This window comes from Gorilla gorilla, chromosome 14 (genome assembly GCF_029281585.2).
Source record: "Gorilla gorilla gorilla isolate KB3781 chromosome 14, NHGRI_mGorGor1-v2.1_pri, whole genome shotgun sequence".
In the NCBI taxonomy this organism is placed as follows: domain Eukaryota; kingdom Metazoa; phylum Chordata; class Mammalia; order Primates; family Hominidae; genus Gorilla; species Gorilla gorilla.
In genome coordinates, this window is record NC_073238.2 from 94,045,602 (window position 1) to 94,070,029 (window position 24,428).

The 24,428-nt window shown below is 33.7% G+C and overlaps 1 protein-coding gene across 44 annotated transcripts in view; it reads right to left on the reverse strand.

The window, feature by feature from the left end:
- Positions 1-24,428, reverse strand: part of RBM26 (RNA binding motif protein 26) — a 93,821-nt gene that overhangs the window by 17,014 nt on the left and 52,379 nt on the right. For 26 of the 44 annotated variants that reach the window (XM_063697452.1, XM_063697451.1, XM_055360384.2 and 23 more), the window contains exons 14-20: positions 24,300-24,371; positions 15,844-15,969; positions 15,423-15,497; positions 13,836-14,003; positions 12,284-12,388; positions 8,266-8,466; positions 5,505-5,591 (exon numbers count right to left, since the gene is read on the reverse strand). In XM_063697452.1, the coding sequence (XP_063553522.1) occupies positions 5,505-5,591; positions 8,266-8,466; positions 12,284-12,388; positions 13,836-14,003; positions 15,423-15,497; positions 15,844-15,969; positions 24,300-24,371 (834 nt within the window). The remainder of the gene's footprint in view (positions 1-5,504; positions 5,592-8,265; positions 8,467-12,283; positions 12,389-13,835; positions 14,004-15,422; positions 15,498-15,843; positions 15,970-24,299; positions 24,372-24,428) is intronic. The other 18 variants (XM_019039712.4, XM_063697461.1, XM_063697463.1 and 15 more) reach the window with 1 other exon arrangement.

Sequence of the window (24,428 nt, forward strand, 5' to 3'; positions counted from 1 at the left end):
ATAAACTGAAGATAAAACTGATACCCCACTCCGATAAAAATGAGGACAAACTACATACCTATGGATATTTTTTTTTTTAATAAGAAAAGTAGTAAAACCACTATGTAGCGTACACACTATGGCAAGAGTGTAGGGAAAAAGCATTCTCATACATCTTTGGTGGGCAAATAAGTATAACCTGTATGGTGGGCAATTTTCATTAAAAATTTAAACGTACATATCCTTTCACCCACATGTTGGTGTCAGTGAGAAAGGTGGAAAAATGTAGAGACATTAAGACCCATGAGATTAAGTAAAAACCATAGAGTCTAGAATTAACAAGTATCAGAGTGAATTCTGAATTTATCTTTACCTATCTACTTGTATGTGTGTATATATGTGTATGTATTAAAAACTTTATAGCCCCAAATTAAATGCAAAGTATCAGTATGAGCTCTAAATTTATTTCTTTATACATGTGTATATATGTGCATATACATATATATATATATATATGTTTTTTTTTCACTCCCAGTTCTGACAACTGAAAAGGATTAGTGATGGTAACATACTTAATAGTAATGCGTACCCCTAGTACCCAAACTGTAGTGTCTAAATATCTTTGCCTAATAAATAAACCAAAGCTCCTCAGAGAAAGGGTCAATTCCAGGTCTGGAAGAGACAGTGTTTAAAATGAACCTAGAACACCTTCTCATACCAGAAGGAACAAAACTATCACAGACCACTAGGATCCTGTCAAAAGCACTCAGGAGCCAACCTGTAGTCTCCTGGCCAAAGATGGAATAACTTCAACATTAATAACTGAGAGCAATGGATTTGTACCCATAAAATGTTTATATATGAATTTATGACTGCATAACACCAATCAAGCTATATCAAAATATGAACCTTATCTAGATCCTTATTTTTAAAAAGTAAATTTACAAGAAATTAGACAAATGTCAACCCTGACTGGATATTTGATATTTAGGAATATAATTTTTAGGTGTGATAGTAGTACTGTATTTTTTTAAGGCTCTATCATTCGAAGAGCCAACCTACGTTAAAACCTAAATGAAAAAGGAAGGAATCAAACCTCCAGAAACTGGTTCCATCATTTAAGGTTCTATCATCTAAAATGTTTACAGATGAAATGATACAATGACTGGGAATAGCTCCAAAATAAGGAGTGGGCAAGTTGTAGCGAGTGAAATATAGACGAAATAATAAGATTGGCCCTAAGTCGATAACTGCTGAAGCTCAATGATGTGCATATGTGAATACATTTTATAATTCTAATTTCTATACTATAAAATATACACAAAATTTGAGTTTTAAAGCTGAAATAGTTTGTTCAGAGGCTTGTCTCTAGTCTTTTGACTATTTATTCTTACACACATCCATTCAAAGCTTACAGCAAATTAAGGAACGGCATATACATAACAGAAAGCACAAAGGTTAAAGATCTAACAAAGGAGGAAAAAACTATGAAAAGTAATTGTGGATTCCACATCTTACGTGGAAAAATGTTCTGGAAACAAGTTTGGAAAAATGTTGGGTGAAACAAAATTAAACAGGTTTGTTTACCTCTGGACTTAGACCATTTAGACTACAGTTCTAAATGGAATATAAAAATGCAGCCTTTCACAAACTTATCTGACAAGAGAATCTTTTGTTAGGGGATCTCTTGCAGAAACAGTGTTTTGCAAAAGCTACGGAGAAAACTGACTTGAGATACAGATAATTACCGAAAAGTAAACTGCAATCCTATGGTTTCTTACGTTTTTAGTAACGATAATATAACTAATATATAAAAGAAAGCTAAAAGCAAGTTTAGTAATATTTCTAATGTTATAGAATGTTAAAGCACGAGTTATGAACACAAATACATATAATTATATAATATATATGACCACGCATTTTTAAAAACATGCAAAATCTAATTTTTAGAAGTTACAAAGAAAGACTTCCAATTCTTTAATTCTTGAGTTCAATGCACATGGCTACTTTCCCACAAGCTTCAGACCTCAAGTTACTAATTCTGGTAGCACAGTGCCCATCACATAGCAGCACTTAATAACTATTAAGTATCAGTAAAAACACACACACACACACACACACACACACACACACACACTCTGCTATGCACATAATTTGACTTCTTTTGGTTGAATCCATTTAGTAAAACATGATTCTCTTTCCCCCTATTTTTTGCTAAGATAGGGTCTGGCTCTGTCGCCCAAGCTGAAGCACAGTGGCATGATCTCAGCTCACTGCAACCTCTGCCTCCTGGGCTCAGGTGATCCTCCCACCTTAGCCTCGCAAACAGCTGGGACTGCAGGTGCACACCACCACACCTGGCTAATTTTTTGGTAGAGATGGGGTTTCTCCATGTTGCCCAGGCTGGTCTCGAACTCCTGGACTCAAGAGATCCACCCCACTTGGCCTCCCAAAGTGGTGGGATTACAGGTGTGAGCCACTGCACCTGGCCCCTCTTTCCTTTTGATATAAAAAATTGTACCTCTCAGCCAGGCACAGTGGCTCACGCCTGTAACCCCAGCACTTTGGGATGCTGAGGCAGGTGGATCACGAGGTCAGGAGATCGAGACCATCCTGGCTAACATGGTGAAACCCCGTCTCTACTAAAAATACAAAAAAAAAAAAAAAAAAATTAACTGGGCGTGGTGGCAGGCACCTGTAGTCCCAGCTACTCGGGAGGCTGAGGCAGGAGAATGGCATGAAGCCAAGTGAGGCGGAGCTTGCAGTGAGCCAAGATCGCACCACTGCACTCCAGCCTGAGCAACACAGCGAGACTCCACCTCAAAAAAAAAAAAAAAATTGTACCTCTGTGAGTTTGGGACTATAGGTTTCATTTTTGTTCTGATTCTTCTAAAACAGCAACTTAATTATTCCTATTCTGAACAGGATCTTGGGCTCCTACAAAGGTACAGTAACAATTCAGTGTAGAAAAGATAATATTCTAATCAGTCATGGAAGAGACGACTGCTTTATTCTTGTCTGAGTACTTATCCAACTTCAGTACTTTGGCATGGTGATAGACAAAAAAATAGAAAATAAGGTAATAGGAACCATCTTCTAGGTAACAAGGCAGAGTCAAACCATAAACCATCTTAACCTAAAGCTAAAAGTGTTCTGCTTATACTGATAGTCTTTAAAATGCTTCAATATTTTTCCTGAGGAAAACTTCTCACTTTTCAGTTATATCTGAATGTCTCAATTACCTTATTTATTCTTGTACTTTCACCTTGAAATACTATGCATCTATTGATTATAGAAAATAAATTCATTCACTCATCTAGGATAATAGTCCAGAAAACAAGAACAAGGTAATGTTTGACAGTAAACATTGGCAAGGGCTGACAGTTTTTTCTTGGGAAGGCCTATCCTTTACTGCGAGTTTATGTTCTCCTACATTTTCAGTGTTAAAATTTCCTTTATTTTATATAACAATGGTGATAGAACATGACAATCTTTTTGTATTTTTAAAGTATTCTTCCCTGGCAAAATAAAAAATTGATACCTCTATGACAAACACACAAATTTTTAAATTCCTAAACTTTACTGTTCCCTGAAATCCAAAAGTTTGAAGACCACTGCTCTATATGTATCCTGCTTGTATAAGATAAGCTTCAACTTAATTTTCTATTCTTTTCAACATTACAAAATTTTAAGAAACTTTCTGGCTTAAGGATATGCTTATGCTTTAACAACGTTTATAACTAAAAATCTAAACATTTATCATAGCAGTGATCATTACTCTTTTTAGTCTATTAAGTAAATCCAACTAAAGCTATTTCCTCTAAATAGGTAATTCTCATTAGACCTAACTTGGCCTTAGTTATTCTGTCACTTATTCAACCTTCATGTAATTCAGTGCTAAAGTCTTCCTTATACATTAATCCCTGGTATTTTTTATTGCTATTAATTTTGAAAAATACATTGTATAAACACCTACGGTACAAAAAGCAAGACCCAAGAAAGAAGGTATGTGTCAAAAGTCTTTCCATGAGCAAAATTTCCAAAAATTATTTAAGAAGAGGTTTTAATTTTTTCTCAGCCATATAAGCAAGCAAGGGAAGTAGTACATATTTAAAGTTCTTAATAAATCCACAAATTTGGCAATATCTGAACCATTTGTACAGTAACAACTATCATTATTTTATAATACCACTATTCCCTAGAAAATACATAAAACTACCTATCTAGCAATAGACTAAAAATTATCAACTGAAGCCACCACTGAAAGGAAGCTTATTCTAAACTGGCACTTAACAATACCCTGGAGAGAACATTTAATCAAAGATCTACCTTTTTCAATATAACATACACACATACAAGCTTATGAGTTTTAAAATCTCATCAATTTTAAATTACTTTTTACTTTCACAAAAGAACATTAAAGAAATGATTATTCAAAGCTAGCTTTAAAAAGAGAACACCCTAAGATCAGGAATTCCTATTTTATAAAATAATGTACTACCCCCTACCTCTACCCCGAAAACTAGATTTTTTCAAGGCTCCAGTTGAATGACTTATCAGACCCATAGTCTTATGGTTACAATGCCCCAAGGGCAACTTCTACCAGGTAAGCAATGTACCACTGTGCTGGCAGAGAACATTCACTACAAAGAGGATAAATAAATGTAGAGGTTTTTTCAAAACTTATTTAAGTTGAAATCAACTTAAAACTTCTGAAAAGCATCTCACTCTTTCATTGCTTTCATTTGGAAAACTATTTCATCCCTGGAACAATGGCAAGGACAAAACAGTGACACTGTCTTCTCTACAATTCCTGAAGAAAGAACACACAGGGCAAAAAAGGCTCCTGTGAATCCCCTACACCTCACTCCCATTTTCCTTTTTTTTTAATCTTTGAAACCCAAATGAAAGACAAGGTTGCAGATATTCCGGTCAGTCCTTGGAAAGACAATTCAAGATTGATGGTTTAAGGTAACTTTACTAAGAGTACCCTCAAAGTTAGAGGTATATACCACGTCTTAGGCAAAAAGTCATAGAAGTCTAGTTGGGGCTATGCTGAACTAGGGACACTTCTTTTAGAGTTCAACCTGATGAGACCAGGAAGCAGTAGATGAAGAATGGCTAAGATGGGCAGACATTAGAACTGCTTGTACCTTATCCCTCACCACTCATTCTGCCAAAGCAGATCCTGTTTTGGGTCAGCTGAAAAAAAAAGAATAATGGGTAGTGGGGTGGCCCTATCTACTATGAAAAAGAAAGAAAGGAGAATCCCTGGTATCTCACGACAGCACAATTTGACATTCCACTTGGTGACTAAATATGTATTTTAATTGTATTATGTTACACACAGAATTGCTTATAACTGCATTAGGACATTCTTTGAGGGCATGAATTCCACTTCAGGTGTTCTACCTATTGTCAAAGCATATTATTTAGTAAGTTAAAAAATTCATTTATATTAAAACTTAAAAGTAATACTTATAAATCATTTAAATCTGAATTGATAAATTATTTTTAAAACTTACTGCTTCAGCTTCTGCTCTTGTCTTGAATGTAATTACTGCATGAAGTGAAGAATCATCAATCTGACAATCTTCAATTTCACCATATTGCTTTAAATTAAAAAAAAAGTATTTCCTCCAAATAAATATTTTGAAATATCCAAAAATCCTAATGGTATTAAAAAACATTAAAATACTAATAAATATAACCCAGAATACATAACAATTCATAATGGTTAACAGAAAAGTATGGTGAGTAATTTATTTTAGTACTTGATATTATAAGATAAAAGGTGGTCCTGTCTTCCAATCTTACATACAATTCACACTTCCCAGAATTAGTAAAACTTATACTCGATTTGAACTATGCTTTAAATGAAGGAAATAATGGTCAAAGCCTGAGCGTTCTTGCTAACTTTCCTCTTATACTCACTAAACCAATCCCAAGATAACTCTTTCTTAAGCAACATACTGAATCCTCAGAATTTGTAAGTTTTTGGTATCATTCCCAATAAATGGGGAAAGAAAGAAAATGAAAATTTAAGTAACTTCCCCAAAGTTAATTGTTAATTAATGGGAAGAGATTCCAGGTCTCTTGATTCAAAAGTTTAACACCCTAACTGACCATGGTTTTGCTTACTACACACTCTACTGTACTTTATAGTTGTTTAGAACATTTAAAAGCTAAACACATTACATTATTCCTGTTTTTGGATTGTTGGATTTTTTTCCCTCATGTGTGGGAGGATTTTTCTACAAACAGCAACATTTATCCCACAAAATTCTAGTCCTTTATGTATCATTATCAATACCTTCCTAATTATCCCCCCCAAAAATTATAACTGTAATCTCATTAGCTCCACACATATCACAGAAATGTTCTGTAGAGCACAGTAAAGAGAATGTCCTAGAGCCACTAAGATTCTAGCTCTGCCAGTTATTAGCTGTGTAAACAAGTTACTTAACCTCATCATGCATCATTTTCTTCACCTCTAAAATGGGCGTAATAAAGGTATTTACCTCACAGGGTTATCCAAATAACTCACAATGAATTATTGTAAGGCACTCAGAGGGCATACCCGCCACAAAGTAAGTGCTCTATAGGTTTTTAGTTATAATTTTTATTACTATTACTACTGGTACTGGAAGATACAGCATTTTTGTTAATCACAATTTGTAATAGTTAATGGTCCTTTAACATCACAGATATTAAATAATGTAAATTTTTCTTCCTCTGACATCCATCATGTGTTCAAATCATAGGTTGAGAGAAAAGAAGCTAAACTTCAACTAAACCTGTGCTCATACTTAAGACTAATAATTTAAATGTGAACTTTGGAGTGAAATTTCAATGTCTAAATGCATGTCAGAATTTTCGTTTAGAGGCTCTGAATACTTGTCAGCCAAAAGCACCTCAGTCTCACCAAAACATAAATCACAACAAACTCACTTTGTCTGTTTGGATTATTTTAGCACATTCATTGTTAGTTTCCTGATTAGCTGTAAAACTATACACAACATACAAATTATCTGGCTCTCCTTTCTCTTGTGGAAGGTGTGGAAGTGGGGTACACAGCAGGGAAAAGATGGGCAAGATTTATTTCCAAGCTCCTTTCTAGTTCTCTTAATTCCTTTCTTTATCCCTTTAAATCCACCAAGAACAGGACTTTATACTCCTCATTCTTAAATACTAATTATTTTGGTTATTTCTTAAACATAAACCATTTCTGTCAATATCTCCTTATGTCCTGACAAAATATCTGTAACTGCTGCAAGCCTCCAATATGATTTTTAAACACCTAAGTCTGAATTTTCAAAAGGTTAAATCATTTATGTACCTACCTACTAGCTTACCTATTCTTTAAGATCTAAATTACAGTTTTACTACTTTATGAAACTTTCCTCTATTGTTCTTTTTTCCATCATATGCCAGCGTGATACTTCTCTAAGTTACTAATTTATAGTGCTTAATAAATTATAATTTGATTATAAATTATGTCTGTAGTTTATTCTGTGTTAAACTGATACATGTAAAAGCCTTGAGGATAAAGAACTGATTATTTCCTTCACATCTCCAGAGCAACTACTATTAAATATAATGCTGAGGGTAAAACTGATGCTTAGTAACCAACCTTTGGGATACCACTAAGAATCACAGCATTTGAGATGAAAGGGCCATTCAACAGGTATAATCTTCATTTTGAACATGAGCCTAATAAATCCCAGGAAGTCCAAGTTAAATAATGGATTAACAGAGACTAGAATCCCATTCTCCCTTCTTGTAGGTCAATATATTACCATTATATAAAGTCTTTTTCATTACATCCTGACACTGACGGAGGCAACTTCAAGATCATAGGTCAAAATTTTATCTTGTTTCAATACTGGGTCAGCTAGATCAAGAATACATTTTTAACAAACACAAACCTTATTTTAATTTTTAAAAATCTGGATGGCCCATGCAATATGTTAACTTTTTCTTTAAAAGTAAATATCAAATCAAACTAAACTACAAGACTTCCCTCTCTGAAACAGCAAAGTTTATATTGTTCATTTCACAATATTTCATGGCCTACTAAGTGTAAGAATAGTAATGTCTCTTCTAGATAATTACACAAATCCTACAGTTTGTTTTTAAATTAACAAAAAAATTAAAGATTAAACTCTTTGTTCAGATTAACGAGTTGAAATTACTTATGTCCTTTTCATAACTTCCTCTTTAATTATGTCTACTATCCCCAATGATGATTATCAGCATTTGTTTTGTTGAGCAGTAAGAAAGTACCGCAAAATGAGGAAGAAGATCTTCTCTATCGCTCTCTGTAAATGCAGAAATCTCCAATGCCCTGGGACGGTGATCCACCACAGCATGACCAGGCACACCTCGCCCTCGCCCTCGCCCCCTGCCTCGGCCATGAACTGCACCTCGACCTCTTGAATGAATTCCTCTGCCCCGACCAGATGAAAGAATCCCTCGTTTGGCAGCCTAGAAGAGATTAGACACACAGGTTAAACAATGCTGTGATTACTAACACAAGCCAAGCATTACACTCTGGCAGATGAATAAAACTTTAATGCAATTTGACAATGTATTCAAATGCCCTATAAAAGGATCACATAATTTAAACTGGGGTTTTAGTTTAGTGAAAGTAAATGTAGGTGGCTAGTAAACTGAAACAAAAAAATAACACTGAGGTCTTGGAATTACTAAATGTGCCTTTTTCTAAGTTCTTGCTCTCTAAGACATCAGGATATATCACAAAAAGAGCAACTCCTGATTTCCAAGTATACAGTGTTAAATGTTACTTCAGAAGTCAGGATAATAAACAGATAATACCTACATTCACAATAAATACATTTTTTCCAGTTATGATTTTCTATTTGTTTGCCAATTGACTTCAATAGGTACAGTTATCTCAAATCATTTTAATTACTTATCACTAACATCATTATAGAACCGATGTAACACATTGATATTCTACCACATTATTCTGTATGATGATAGCACACCACTCCTTCATTCCACAAATACTTAATGTGCACTTTCTGTGTGCAAGTTTTTACCCTCATGAAACCCAAGTCGTAAGTGTAAAGAAGCATTAAACAACTAAGTTATGGCCAGGCATGGTGGCTCACGCCTGTAAACCCAAAATTTTAGGAGGCCGAGGCAGGCAGATCAGCTGAGGCCAAAAGTTCAAGACCAGCCTGACCAACATGGAAAAACCTCGTCTCTACTAAAAATACTGAAAATTAGCCAGGCGTAGTGCCTGTAGTCCCAGCTACTCGGGAGGCTGAGGCAGGAGAATCACTTGAACCTGGGAGGCAGAGGTTGCAGTGAGCCGAGATCGCGCCACTACACTCCAGCCTGGGCGACAGAGCAAGATTCCATCTTAAAAAACAACAAGAGCAACTAAGTTATTTAACTATATTAATGAGAAGTGACTCAAAACGTGAAGAAATGCTTTAAGATTCGAGAAGAACTTCAAAGATTTGCAGTGAATAACCCACTAGAACGTATGTTCCCTCAAGATATTTTTTTTTCCATTTTATTATCCGCTTTATTCCCAGCAGTAGCTGGTGGATTGTATTTAATACTTGTTCAATGAATCAAAGGAGGAGCAAAAAATAAAGGCAAGAATGAGGTAGGGGTTACGGCATGAAAAAAGGCACCAACGCTGAAAGAAATGTAATTTCCCAAAGAATGAATATAATCCAGTGTAGCTGGATGGAGAGATAAGCCTGGAGAAAGGCAGAGTCAGATTACACATAACTTTAAGGATCATGTTAAGGATTCTGAGTTTTATCCCAAGAGCCATGAAAATAAATTAAAAGATTTTAAGCAGTAAAAGGGTGATGTAACCAAATCAGTGCTGAAGAGGATATTCTGGCTAGAGTTTTAAGAACAGAGTAGAAGGAAGAAAAAAAGCTGGGAAACCATTCAGTATGCCACTACAAAAGACCTGAAGAAGGAAGTCTGGACTACAGTAGTGGCAATGGAGATAGAAGTAAACGCATTTAAGACACATTTAGGAGTAACATATATAAAATTTGATAATTAATTAGATATAGATGCTGAAGCAAAGGGAGAAATCAATTAAGACTGCCAGATTTCTGGTTTGTATAACTGTACAGATGGGGTGTAGGAGCAAGATAAGCAAAATTTTGAAGATGCTGAGTCTTAGATGTGAGATACCCAAATGGAAGTGTGAAGCAGGCACAGCTGCCCAATCTCTGCTAGTATAGGTATTTCAGTTTCTGCATCTCAAGACAGTTAATCTTAACATTAGCTAAAATAATCATCTAATATCCAAATAATAATGCTAAGTGAAATAAGCCAGGCAAAGAAATACAAATACTGTATGATCTCACTTATACATGGAATCTAAAACAATCAAACTCATAGAAGCAGACAGCAGAATGGTGGTTACCAGGGGCTGTGGGGACAGGAAGAATGGAGAGATGTTGGTCAAAGTGTACAATGTTTCAGTCAGATAGGAAGAGTAAGTTCTAGAGATCTATTGTACAGCACTGGTTGGTGACCACAGTTAATAATAATTATTGTATACTTGAAAATTGCTGAGAGAGCAGAGTTTAAATGTTCAATTTTCATCAAAAAAATCACAAGTATGTGGGGTTATGGACATGTTAGCTTGACGTAATCAATTCACAACTTACACATATATCAAAACATTTTGGATTATCATATATATAATTCTTCATTTGTCAATATAACAAAATAACACGTAATAATAAATTTTGAAGGTCAAGGATTAATATTAGTAATAGAACAGTATATACGGAAGTATGCTCTGAGGAATATTAATGCCTCAAAATTCTCCTTGAAAAGGAGGGTCCCTGGACAAATAAACTTGAGTAACACTGAATACTTAATATGTATTTTTAGAGATTCAGAAATTAAAAGCCTCTAAGAAACCCCACAGTAAAAACGCATATCCAATACAACCTGTTCTAAGGTTGTATTATTTAGCCTAAGAACCTTTTTTCACCAGTTTTCTATTAACAACTAATGGAATGACTGTGGTGAATGAACACACTCTGGGAAGTACTGCATTACTGCATAAAACTAATATTCACTGAAAACTAAACATAAGCCGTGATAAAGGAAAAACAGAAAATGTCATTCAGTGTTTAGCTATGTTATAATAAAAAAGCAAAACACAGAATAATAAGGAATTTTGTTAATGCTATTATTTATTTAAATTATGGGCCAGAATTTTGAAAATGATATTTTGTTTCAAAGATTCCACCAACACTGGCATAAAATCACTACAATGGGAAAAACACAATTTCTCTATTAACATAAAAGAAATATTTTTCAAACTTTTTTTTTCCCCAAAAAAAATACTGGGCAGGACACACATGCAACCACATCAAGTTTCCAGAGAATGCAAAGGTATGAACATTTAGGACAACATCCTATGGCTTCCTATGACTTTCAGAGAAGACAGAGCTTTAAGGCAAGTATGGTAGCTACTAAATGTTAAGTCTTTAATACCTGGATGGCAGTATTCAAAACAGATTTCTACCGTGTCCAAAAAATGATCAAGTTGCCAACAAATTAAGAAAAAAGCATTAATCTCAGCTAAAGCTAAATAATCTAAAGTATAAAAATCTTAAATTCCTGTATCAAACCACAATACAGACATGTGCCAACTATATTAATGACGTTAATGTCTATTTCAAAATACAGTTCCAATCTTTGAACCTCTTTTTGCTATTCAAAAATTCTCTCTCATATCATATAACAGGAATCAATTTCACTAGGAGTTGTTTCTTATATAAATAACCATCTAACTAAATTACAAGAAAGAAGTTTATTTCTCTTTTCTAAACATCCACAGCACCATCTATAGGCAAAACTCAAGTAAACATATTCTTCAAAATAGTTCTCAATATAGTTCTCCAACTAAAACTCGCATACAGCAACTCAATTTATATGCAAAGAATATCTCCATAAGAATACCTGAAAAGACTTTATTATAAGTTTTCTATTCCAGGGACAACAGACCAAAAATAGAAAAGAAATAAAATTCATTAGAAATGGAGGAACTTGGGGATATAGGCAGAATTACTGCCACTCCTCATTAAATAAGATTTTATCTAGTACCTCTGAAAAATTTGTTGACCTCTTCCCTCTTTCCTATATTAACATCTCAATATGTATGCCAGGGATTACCAACAATTACTAATGAGAATGAAGGGAAGGGAATATATTTTTAAATTGACCACTACAACTACATTTGCTTCTTTTAAGCCTACTGTGTAGTTGTGAGTAAACATACTTCCAGCTGTAATTCTGTATACTTTCTCCTAAGTTCAGTGACTTCTTCTCCAGCCTGCATCTTCTTATATAAATCCAGTTCTGTGTCAAGTAATTCCTTCTGCATCTAAAAAATAGTAATTAATATTTTAGGTGACAGTAATTACTATCCTGTATTGATACAAACCTTTTTAAAGTAACTTTTACGCAGTCCCATTTAATCCATATATTTCTATCTCCAGTATAATCACTCTAGTCCAAGCCAAAATACTCCACACCTCCACAATAACTGCAACAGCTTCCTAACTTGTTGCTACTTTCACTGATTTTCCTATAATTCATTTTCCATACAGCAGCCAGAAGGAAATTTACATAGACTGATATGGGGTAATTAAAGGAAATAACTGAAAGGAAAAGTAAAAAACAAACCCTAAAAAACCAAGGTGCTAATGAGCAATACAGAGTATGTTTTTATGTAGAAAACATACCTATCTACATTCATACATTTACAAAAAGAAAAACTAGGATAAACCAGAACTAATGATACTGGTGACCTATAAGGGATGGGTGGGGACAGAGTGCCAGGAGTCAAAGGGAAAGGGGTCTTTTATGTATTCCTTTTTATATAGTTTTGCTTTTGAACCATGAGAATTGTTTCACTTGTTCAAAGAATAAAATACAATCTGCAAGAATTGGGGCCAGGGAGAGGCGATCCAAAACTGAATACAAATGCAAATAGATTTAACTTTATCAAATTAGTAACAACTACACAAAAGGGGGAAAAAAGTAATTTTAGACCACAGTTCTGACTTTACACCTTTAGTGGAATACACCGAGGCTATAAAGAATGTAAATAAATTTTGAATTTTATATTTAGTTAGTTGTTGGAAGTGGTATTGTTGTAGCAATTTTTGAGCTACTTTGAACGTATTATAGCACTGGGTTTAATAATAATATATTGATATTAGTGGAACGAAGTTGTCATTATGGGAACAGAAATAAAATATGAAATAAGGAAAAGCCATGTGATGTTGGGTTTGAATTTATCAATTAGAGTCATGACCTTATACATATATACATACAGACACACCAAGTATAAACATTGTATAACCCTGTTTTTTTCTTAATCACTTATTACCATCTATGTAGATTGATCTACCTGATCAACCTGAATTTTCCCCTTTTCAATCAATCCACCGTGTACGGTGTTGTCAGAATGTTATTCATACTTGTCTATTATTAACCCTCTATATCACCAACTACTATTATATAAAACTCAAACCCTTAGTCAAGCAGTCAAGTACCTATATCACTTTGTCCTCAAGCTGCCTTTTCAAGATTACCCGTGACTATTTTTCTAATTAGTGACTTTCCAACTATAACTCCACAGAATTTAAAAGATTAGTAGAGTTTACTTGTTTGTACTTTTTTATTTATGGCAGGGGGAGAATGGTACATACAATGGTCAGATTTTGAACAGAAGATATTACCTACAAGAAAAACTGAATCTTAAAAATGTAGTGTCTAATGCTTGTTAATAAGTAATAATATGAACAACAATGAAATTAAAATACCTGAGTCTTGGTTTTTATACTTTTTGGAAGACAGCGTCCAGGAGAAGCAGCTTTGACCTCATCTTTCAACTTGGTAATATTTTTTGTCAAAACCTCTAAAGTTTTCATTATTTCTGCTTTATCTTCAGACTTCATTGTTTTGTTTTTCTCCAGTTTTGAAATTAACATCTGCCAAATTTTTAAAAAGAGAAAAATAAAGCTAATTACTCCTATTATCATTAACAAAACAAACACTGCAAAGTAATTTAAAAATAAATATTACTACTTTTTTTCGTTTATGCATTCGTGAGAAGGCTAACAACCATGAATTATCTAAAGATAGCAGAATAGCAGATTTGGTGATGCTAACTTTATCTCAACTCAAGTTTTACTCTTGGTTAAATTTGTGAAGAACTGTTACTATCTGGGTCTCTCAGAACATAAGTTTGAAGCACACAACCAGAAGAAACTCAATTCTATCACTGAAAAATTATCAATTTGAAAAATATATTAACAATTTTACTTTCTAATCCATTTGTTGATGTTACGCCTCTAAGTATTCCCACTATCAATGTCATCTCCAGCCCAGAAAGAACCAGAGGAAAAGTTTTATGGTTCCTTTCATACAATGAGATATTAGAAAATATGAATGTTTAATTACTTTTTCACCTGAGAATGATATTCCCAACATGAACATGAAACAACAAGATAAGCAAGATAGTATGGGTAAAAGAAGCCACATGATTTATTGTAGGTTTCCTGAATTAGGATGGCTTCAGTTTTTGGTTTTGTAAAGTACTGTGATTTTTCTTAATCAAGCATATCCAAGTTTAAATTAGAAAAGACATACATTTCAAATCAAAATGTAGTTTCTGTATTTTCAACATTTTGAAATGTCATACTACTAACCTTCATTACTAGACATAATCAAGAACTGAGACTAATTAAATGTCATAAATTAGAGTAACTCAGTCCAAAAGAAAGAACCCAAGTCACATAAGTAATTTTTAATTTTCTAGCAGTCACATTAAAAACATAAAAAGAAACAAATACAATTAATTTAATAAAATATTTTGCTTAACCTAATATATCCAAAATGTGACATTTCAACAATTATTGTGACGTTTTACTTTTTTCTTTGTACTACATTTTGAGATCTAGTGTATATTTTACACTTATAGCACATCTCAATTTGGACTAGACACATTCCAAATGCTCAACAGTCAGATGTGGCTATCGACAGTCACATGTGGCTACTAACTGCTATACTAAACAACACAGGACTAGAGGATCCTAAGCTAGTGAAGAAAGGTACATATCAATACTGAGAAAAAAAGGTTCCATTTAATTATCTGTTGAAAAAACTACTGTGCAGCAACACAACTGAATGAACACCTTAATTTCATGTTGATAACTATAGTACCAGTTACAGTATAAAGTATACCCACCATTTGATGTATGCTCTTCATCTCCAATATTATCATTGACAAATATCTGTTTTACCATTACCAATTATAGTAAATCTTTTTATGACTAGGTAGCATAAGATTAAGTTCACTCCAAATTATAACATTTGCAATTTTGCCAAATCTAACTTTAACATTTTACCTTCTGTGTTTCAATGTGCTTTTCTAAAATTTCTTGTTTCCTTTTCCTTACATCCTGCTGAAGTTTCAATGCCTCCTAGAATCAGGGATCAAAAATATCATTAGAATATTACTAAGGATAAACAATATCATTCAAGAGAAGAGAAATAGTTGTAACTGCAGAAGTCTGTCAACAAAAATTATATGCAAGGCTTTTCTATGTAAAACTTAAAATATGTATGCAAGTTTCAAAGATTAATCACAGGAACCTTTCTTTCAAAGAAAAAATTTTTATTTACTGCTATACTATGGAAAATAAACGTTCAGTGGCAGCCAACAAACACCCTTGTAGTCTTATTTTGCAATAAGCACTGAAAAAACACATACACAAGGAAAGCTTTCCTATATGCAAAAATTTTTTATACTATACCAGTTGTACTTACCTGTTTTTTTTTCTGTGCTTCATTATTATCAACTGCAGAGGTGGAAACAAGTAAGGTTTTTTGTGCAGCCTTCAAAGCAGCTGGATTATACACTGTTTTTGTTAGGCCAGTAGATGTAGACAACACCTACCAATACAAATTCAACTTTTAAAAATATATATCAGCCATTCATGATATCCTATTTTCTATAAGACTCAACTTTAAAGCACTACTGTTAAACTTCAGCTTCAAAACACACTGAACTAAATGTATTTTATACTTATAATAACGAAATCATATTTGGTGATTTGAAAGGTAGAGTATAAATAATAAGCTCTAAAATTTAAAAAAATGAACACCAAATACCTATAGAAAAAAAAGTAAAGAAAAACATGAAAATGTCAAAAAGAAAAACATTACTATTACTATATCACTGAGAAACTATTAGTTGTTGAATATTTACTAATATTTGTAGTGACTAAAGCAGAAACCACACTCAAGAGCATGGCACAGGAGGAAACTGGTTGCTGTCCCTCAATTTAACACAATCATTTGCAACTTCCAGTACTGAAACATACCCTATTGCATTCATTCTCCATTCCTTTGGTAGCAATGCTCCTTCTGCTTGAACTGACCTTACTCCCCTAAACTCAGCTTAGGTTCAGCCTAACACAATCAAGACCTCTAACAAAGCCTGAATCATTTCTCTTTTCTACCTAGGTCCTTATATGAAATTTTATTTCTTTGGCTATTAGGTAAAAATGCTATTAGCTATTTTTAGTTAGTGTTAGCTATTTAGTAAAAAAAACGACCTGATAATATATTGACTAATGTGTCTTTTCCCCCGTCTACAATGTAAGGGCATTAACATAAAGACTTGCCTTTCTCTTCTGTGCATCTTCCAGTACCTAAGTCTTGCCACCAACTAATTATGAGACCACGGGTAAGACTAAGTACCATTCTGGGCCTCAGTTTGCTCATCTATAAAATAAAGAAGATGAACATGATGGTGTCTAAAGTCCTTACAAATCCAAAAATTCTTTCCAAGAGGGCAGAGATTTTGCTTGTTTTTTTAACTTGGTTCAGTGCTACAAACAGTGCCAGGGCACAGGGTAAGTACTCAAAAAACATTTCTGCACTAAACTAGACTGAAATGACTATAGGTCAGAGTGGACAACCTTTTCTATACAACGGTCAGCTCAAAAAAAAAAGTATTGGGTATCCTTTTTATCCTTCAAAAGAAAAACAGTTTAAGTTCCACGGGGTGACTGGTTACTGGTTCTTAAAAAGAAGCCTAGGAATCCCTGTAGGGTGATCTACGAATGCTATAAAACTAAACATGAAAGCATGTGTGTGAACACTGCATTTTTCTAAGGAAAAACATTGTTTTCTAAAGTCATTGTTTCTAAAGGAGTTCATGACCTAAATAAGGTTAAAAGAACTACTCAAGTTTAAGACTATAAATGAGAAAAGTGGCCCTATTTTTTAGCCACTGAAACATTAACATCCGGTTAACAGGTAAGTAGCAATCTGAAGACTACTTTCTAATCTTTCATCATGAAATTTGATTAGGGAACATCACAAATCACTATTCTAAGTATTCAAGAAAGTGTTAGCCTCTAAACGAAATAAAAACCTAAAATACTATAATTGTACTAGTTTCATACAGTACAGCTGATATTTAAAAAGAAAGGTTCTTAACAATATTTGATGTGTATTAAAATTTGATCAATTATTATATTTGTGAGACAGGGTCTCACTTTGTCACCCAGGCTGGAGCACAGTAGCCCGGATCTTGGCTCACTGAAACTTCCACCTCATGGGCTCAAGTGATCCTCAGCCTCCCAAGTAGCTGGGACCTCAGCCGCGCACCACCACACCCGGCTAATGTTTTGTATTTTTTGTAGAGACAGGGTTTCTCGCCATGTTGCCCAGGCTGGTCTCAAACTCCTGAGCTCAAGCAATCTTCCTGCCTTGGCGCCACAAACTGTTGGGATTATAGGTGTGAGCCACCATACTCGACCAATTAAACAAAGATTTTGTTTGTGGTCAGACTTCAGTGACCTTTCTTTGTAATTCTAGAGAAAAATTTCTTCCATGCTACCTAACCACAGCACAAAATGCCAAACCACGTGACTATACAAAGACAATAACTTTATTAGTAGAGAAACACAGGATAAACTGAAAACAGAGCCTAATTAAGTTTCACAAACTGTTTTCTTCATGAGGATTCTATAAGTTGAAAAGTTGTGGCCAAAAAAAAAACCTCCTAATTATTTAAGTGTGAAACAATGAATATCGTAACCCAATTTTCCAGTTTTTAATTTATATTATCTTCATAATAAAAGCAGTGAGAAGCCAAGAACAAACCCATATAATTTATTTAACCAAGTATTTCTCCAGTTTCAGTGAGAACACTCCTTTTCAAATCATTCTTAACATATAGTATCAGACTAAGGAGTGCTGGTTCAAAGTGAATAAAAGTATCTGACAATGATAAGACTCCTTTATTCCTAGAAGTATTCCCATTTCCTTTTTTATCCAGGAACATCCTTCTGTAAAACTAGAACATCCACGAATGTGACTCACTAAGGCTACAACTCAGTGACTGTAAGACACACTATCATTTATGTACCCCTACTAAAGAAAAAAAGGCTGCCAATCATAACCTGTGTCTAACAATTATAAGACACAGCCCAACGTCAGAGGTGTTAAAATGTAAAAATGTGACTTATAAACAATGAACTATATTGTTCACTATTTGAATCTATCTGGTTCTGGAGATTAGACAGTTTGGATAGTAAGAGACACATGTATTTTCAAAAGAAGAAAATCTATTAAAACTGAAATTAGTGGAGGGAAGTAACGAGCCCAACAGAAAAGAAGATACTCCAATTCCTAAGAACAGACAGTGACTTCTCCAAACAACCACATTTCTATTTTCCAAATGCATTTCTATATGTGCTATAATTTTTACATATTTACTTCTATACATCTTACTACACTTACTTAATCCCAACTGTGTGAATTATTTTGAATTTTCTATATCTACAACCATGTCATCTGCAAGTAAACAGTTTTGTTTATTTCCAATCTTTACATGGTTTATTCTATTTTCCTTCCTTAGTGCACCCATGAGTCTCTCCAGTACAATACTAAAAAAAATAAAAGTGATGCAAATGGACATCCTTGTCTTTCCCAACCTCAAGGAAAAACAGTCAATATTTCACAATTGAATATTATGTTAGCTGTAGTTTTTTTTCTTTTATTGCAGATTTCCTTCATCAAATTAAAACAGTTTTTCTCTATTCCTCCTTTGCAGAGTGTTTAATGTAACTAAGTAACAGAACACTTTCTCTACTGAGCTAATCATCTAGGGTTTTTTCCTCCCTCATTCTACTAACATCAATTAAACTGATTTTTCCAATGGTAAATCAACCTTGAATTTCTGGAATAAATACTACCTGGCCATGACTGATTATGTATTTCATGTATCACTGGACATTTGCTAATATTTTCTCTAGGATATTTGTGTCTATGTTCATGACAGATGTTGGTCTGTAATTTTCCTTTCTTATAGTATATTGTCAGGTTTGGTATGCTGAACTCAGAAAGCAAGTTGAAAAGTATCATGTGCTGTGTTGTTAAAATGTATAGCACTAATACCTCTTATTTTCCCTAAAGAGAGGGAGGTTACAATCCATTAACACCTCCTTATTTTATTTCCTATGTAAAATAATACCAGCCACAATAACTACAAGTAATCGTAAAGAAAGAGAAAAACAGCTGTTTTTCATAGATAAGAATGGAAGGGAAAAAAGTATTTTGTAAAATTAAGTTAGCCAAGTATGATTTTTCAATAACCAATGCCCAAGTAGAAATTAAATACAAATATAGTTATGATGTTTAACAGCCACACTCACAATAAATAGCTCCAACAGGTTTTTAAAGCAGAAATACATTGGTTTAATGCAATCAAAAGACAGTATGAGGAGCTATGTGTAGGAAACGTATTAATACAGTTACTGTATGGTCAGTTTTCATAGTAAGTAGTCACCTGTTCAGTAAATCTGAATGTTCGTTTATGATATCCACTTAAAGCAGCACATAGATGTGCGTTCTGTATCAAACCTGAGAATTCTGATGAGAAGAATGGGATTTTGGTTTAAAGTTAAGTTTATACATACTTTTAGATATTAATCGTTTTTAAATTCCAAGAACACAAAGTATATTTTAATGCACTGATCTACCTTATCTTTTTTGTATCTTTCAAAATTTTATTCTTTTAATTGACAAAAACTGTATAGAGATGTCCCTTAACTTATGATGGGGCTATATCCATTGTAAGTTGAAATACCATTTAAGTTGAAAATACATTTTCAACTTGTAAGTAATAAATGCATCATCAAATTGAAAAATCGTTAGTCAAGTCACTGTAAGTTGATGACTGTGTATTTATCATGTACAACATGCTGTTTGAAATATATACACTGTAAAATGGCTAAGTCAAGCTAATTAACATTTGTATTACGTCACTTTTTTTTGTGGTGAGCTGCTTTCTTGGCAATTTTCAAGAATGCAACACATTGTTATTAACTATAGTCACCACGTTGTACTACAGATATCTTTAATTTATTTCTTCTATCTAACTGAAGTTTTATATCTTTTGACCAACATTTCCCAATCCCCTGTCCTCAGCCACTGGTAACCACCATTCTACTCTTTGCTTCTATGAGTTCAACTTTTTAAGATGCCACATATAAGTGAAATAGACAAAGGGATTAAAAGAAACAAAGATTAAAAAACTTGCAGAGAAATATTTTAACAAACATCAAAGTAAAAAATATGTACAGCTACTAATGAATTTTTGCTACACAAATAGCTTAGTTACTACAAAGTTCAGCAAAGCTAATACACTCAAATAAATTAATTTCATATTTTCCTGAAAAAAAAAATGCAGCTAATAATCCTGAGAGGCCACTGAATTAAAAAATAGAAATTAAAAATAGTCAATAACAGTTAAGAAAAAAAACTATGATAAATCCCACTCTTTTTTTTTTTGAGACAGAGTCTAGCTCTGCCACCCAGGCTGGGGTGCAGTGGCGCCATCTCGGCTCATTGCAACCTCCACCTCCCTGGTTCAAGTGATTCTCCTGCCAGCCTCCCAAGTAGCTGGGATTACAGGCGCCCGCCACGAGGCCCAGCTAATTTTTGTATTTTTAGAAGAGACAGGATTTCACTGTATTGGCCAGGCTGGTCTCGAACTCCTGACCTCATGATCTGCCTATCTCGGCCTCCCAAAGTGCTGGGATTACAAGCGTGAGCCATGCGCCCAGCCAAATCCCTCTAAATCTTTTAAGTAGCAAAGTTACACAACAAATTCAAATTTCAAAAATCCAAGGAAACATAGTAAGATTTGCTTAGCATCTACACAATGGCAGCTGCTAAATCAACAGGTGAAGTTTCTCTATAACATGCAATATTCTTTTAATTATACCACACAATTTTCCTTTTTAAAGTTCCATGGTATAGATGCTAATATATCATCACGCAGAGACCAAGATATATTTTTACACTGCAAAAACCACAAGTAAAGAACAATAACATCCTGTATCATAAATCTGATATTTAAAGCTGATATGATAAAGAAGATTAAATATTCCACTGGTTACGCACTTTGCCTTCTTAGAATTTAGAAGAGATTCAGCAAGATAATTTGAACGGTCTTAAGTCTGTTTTAAAAAACTAACCAGAACAGTATACACAGATGTAGCCCTTTATTCTTCATGAATTTCTTTAGTAAGCAGAGGCACTCAAACATAATTTATCAAATCTATTCACATAATAACTAAATACCTCTTGCAATATCTTCATATTTACCATCAGCAATTATGTTTTAACTTTCCTCTCTTCTAGCCTCCTCACGAAAATGGGGTCTCAGGATAAAGAATAATCACTAAAGGTTTTACGGTGTGTTGTTGATAGGGAAGGTATAAAATGTTACATTTGTGTATTTATTTAGTTTAATAGTGACATAAGATACTGTATAGATACAAGCTTTGGGTTTTCCCCTGCCTTCATTTTTTTTAAAAAAAGAATCTTTCAACTAATATTTGATGATGGGGAACATTCTTCTATTCTTTCTAAGACTTCTTTGAATCACTGCCCTGTAAGTATTTGGACCCAAACCCCCTAAGGATTAGGGGAACAGAAACAACAAAAATAAGCAAAAATAAAATGTTTCTCTGTAAAGACACTCACTGAAGATGAATAAAAGTTACATACTTACTGTTTTCCTTAATAGGCTGTTTACGGTATTTATCAAAAATATTTTTCCCCATAAATAGCTTGCTACCATAAATGATTTTTTTCCCATAAAAATTCAGCTAGTAGTTTATTGCATTAGCATAATATATGGGTATATATATTAGTCTATGCATTAGTAAAGTTATATTATCAACTACAAATTTGTACTCACAATACACTGCAAAAATTTTATAAAAGCTGTGAGTACACACTTCAATTTCAAAAGTCCAAATCTGACATTACAGACTCCAAATATAACTGAGCATTTTAGATGTCTCTAGAATTTCTCAGTAGTACACTAAGTATAGCTGAACTTGGTGTTAAGTTTTATTTTACATTTAATTGACAGAACTGTACATATTTATGGGGTACAGTGTGATGTTTTGATACATATATACATTATGTAATAATCAAAATCTATCACCTCAAACACTTCCAGTGTTTCTTTTTTCTGAAATACTTATTTTCAAGGAGGATAAACCTAATCCAAGTAAGTATTTGATACTGCTAAATTTAGTAGCACAGACTAAGCAGTATAGGAATTCCAAGGAGGCGGCGGGGGATAACAGAAAAATCTGGAGGTTTCATGGGAGATGTTAGAGAGACTTTCACTCTTTAAATAATGACTGGAATTTAGTTGGGGCGGGGGGGAATGCACTCCAGAAAAATCACCACCAAAAAAATAAAATAAAATAATAAAAGTCAGGAAAGGCCAAAGGAAAACGAGCAGAAAAGTACTCCCTTGGGTAAAAAGACTAGAGCAGAAGTAATAGAACCAGAATTATTGAGTTACCGATGAGCTGTGAATCAAGGAAAGTAATTTAGCTGAGAAACTCAAAGTTTCTATAATGAATTAATGCCAAAATAAGTCTGAGTGTAAGATGGTGACAGTATAAACTAGACGAGGGGAATTCCAGGATGCCAGTTAAGACACTGCACCCAGAGGCTAGGGAACTGAAGGTGGCAGAAAAAGAAGTGGTCTACAAACACAAGCAAATGATTGTAAGGCTTTTAGATCACACAGTTTAGAAAACGGTGTTATCACTTTCTGAGCTAAGGGCTAGGATACATTAATTTATATAGGAAATAATGAATTCATTTTAGGCACATTATGCCCGAAGTAATGCTGAGATGCCCAAGAGGAAAGTCTGATACACAAACTCAGATTCAAATACCTAAAACTGCCAAAGTTTAACATTGTAAATAAAGAAAATAATATACTGAAGAATATAGTGAAGACAGCAGGGCAGCTATCTCACTGATGCATTATCGCTGAAATTGATTCCCAATCTTCAGACTGAAAAGAGCCATGGACTAGAAATAGGAGCCCCAAATTCTAGTTCTGGCTCAGTGACTCACAGTATACAGATGAAATCATAACACTGTTTGGGCCTTGACTTTAAGATAAGCATATAGAACTAAGAAAGATTATTTAATTCTCACATTCTGTGATTTCATATGCCTCAAATAAAATCAAAGTATTTACTCATACCTAAACAGAAAAAAAATAACATCTACACAGAACTATAAGATATATCCATAAATGGTCTTGATTTAATAAATATTTACCCCCTTCATTTAAAAAGAAATGACTATATGTATTGTTATGCTACCTCTATTACTGTTTAGTAATAAGTGAAAAACTTACATTTACATCATCCTTTCCAGTTTACAAAAATATTTGTAAATAAATGATTTTATCTTCAGAAAACCCCATGAGCAAGATAAATATTACCATCACCATTTTACCGATGAGTAAAAAGATTCAGAAAAATTAAGAACACTGCCCAACGTCATGCAGTTAGTAAGTGAAGAGCCAGGGCTCAAACTCAGGTGAAATTCCTAATCATGGCCCTTTCTATTAGGCTGCCAGAGTTGTCAAATCAAAATGCACAGTATCTCTAGAGAAAACAAAGTAAATAAAAAGAATAAAACAAAGAAAAGGAATGGAGTACATGGAAATATAGTGGGAGGCAAGTATTAAAATGCTGATGCAAAAGTAAAAAAAGGAACATATTTTTCTTTTTCAGCAAATGGAAACCAAAAGGTAGGAAAAGATACAGATACTATTAAGAAGCAAGAGTTTAGAACTATGAAAAAAATTAAAAATTAAGATGCCACCTGAAAACATTCATGAAGCCAAGACAAACACATCATGCTATTCTTCTTACCTTTTCAGTTGCTGAAACAGATGGCTTTGATACAAAACCCAACCTGTCCTTCACAGATAACTTAGTTACATTCTAAAAAAATTAAAATGGACATATTCAGTGTTTCCCCAAACATATAAAAGTCTGTTG